This window comes from Sinocyclocheilus grahami, unplaced genomic scaffold (genome assembly GCF_001515645.1).
Source record: "Sinocyclocheilus grahami isolate Dianchi unplaced genomic scaffold, SAMN03320097.WGS_v1.1 scaffold2882.1, whole genome shotgun sequence".
Lineage (NCBI taxonomy): Eukaryota > Metazoa > Chordata > Actinopteri > Cypriniformes > Cyprinidae > Sinocyclocheilus > Sinocyclocheilus grahami.
The window spans coordinates 31,120-32,425 of NW_015508057.1; the positions used below are offsets into that span (position 1 = coordinate 31,120).

Sequence of the window (1,306 nt, forward strand, 5' to 3'; positions counted from 1 at the left end):
TTGTTTTTTCTGAAAGCCTTTCAGTCAGAGGCGCAATAACGTTTAGTCCAGTGGCTGAAGCCTTTTAGTCTGAGGTACAATGCCTTTTTGTCATATAACTGAGGTCTGAGGATGTCCTAAATTGTGCACCGTATCACTGTCTTGTGAAATGTGCCAAGAATACACTTGTAACACAATTACTGTATCAGGAGGCAGGATTATGTCAGTGTAATGAGTTTGTGGGCGGCAAATGGAGAAGACCGAGATATGAATGAAAAGTGTAAAAGTATCCCTATTTTAACTTTTTGCTAGCAGATTTTAGAAGGTTAGAACAGAGAGACAATAGTTTTGCCTTATAAAACATAGGCCTATAATAATATTTTAGAACAAGAAAGCATTGTGGTTCATTTTTATGCAAAATAAAACATGTTAAATCTTTACTTTAACCATCATTTTTGTGTACATTGAATATAACTGAAACTCAATCAGAAATACTGTAGATTTTAGTGCAAAGCTGTGTATTTGTGTGCTGAGTGCTAGTGTGATTTTTGAACAAGGCAGTAGCTGCTCTGTGTCACTGTGACTCTCTGGCGCAGTAATACACAGCTGTGTCCTCAGTCTGCATATTCTGTCCTTGTAGAGTCACTGTGTTGCTGGAAGACTCTCTGTTAACTTGAAATCTACTTTTCAGTTTATCACTGTAATATGAGTTACCACTACCACACATCCCTCCAACCCATTCCAGGGCTTTTCCTGCAGGTTGCCGAATGAAGTGAGTACAGTAGCTGCTGTCAGTCACTGAATATCCAGAGATTTTACAGGACAGAGTCAAAACCTGACCAGGACTTAAGACCATAGAATCAGTCTGAGTCAGTTCAACACAGTGGACACCTGAGGGAGAAAATATGACCAGAAATGTTAGAGATATGACAACATTATATATAACCATGAGTGTTTTTAATATGAAGTATCTCTATTGAAGCTATAAAGACTTACGAGAAGCAGCTGCCAGCAGCAGCAACAACCAGAGAGATGAAGAGATCATGGTTTGAGACATGTGAGAACAAGCTGCTTCTTTTCATTTTAATACTCAAATAACAAGGAGTAGGAGGAGGAATATTTGCATAATTCATGGCGTCCAATTACTATCATGATGCTTATGCAATATTTTATGTACAGCAAAATGTGAATGTTGAATTTTTATTAGTTTCTTTATTTTTATTAGTTTGTTTTGTTTTGTTGGAAATTATATTTGTTGATTATTATGCATTTACTTAAATTTATTTCAGGCAGGACCACTTTGGCAAGTTACTTGAGTTTATTGAAA

The 1,306-nt window shown here is 36.5% G+C and overlaps 1 gene segment (V, D, J or C); it reads right to left on the reverse strand.

Moving 5' to 3' along the window:
* Positions 1-553: 553 nt before the first annotated feature.
* LOC107575777 (Ig heavy chain V region 914-like) lies at positions 554-1,024 on the reverse strand. The segment is given in 2 exon segments: positions 554-870; positions 976-1,024. Coding segments are annotated over 2 exon segments (366 nt in total).
* Positions 1,025-1,306: the final 282 nt, after the last annotated feature.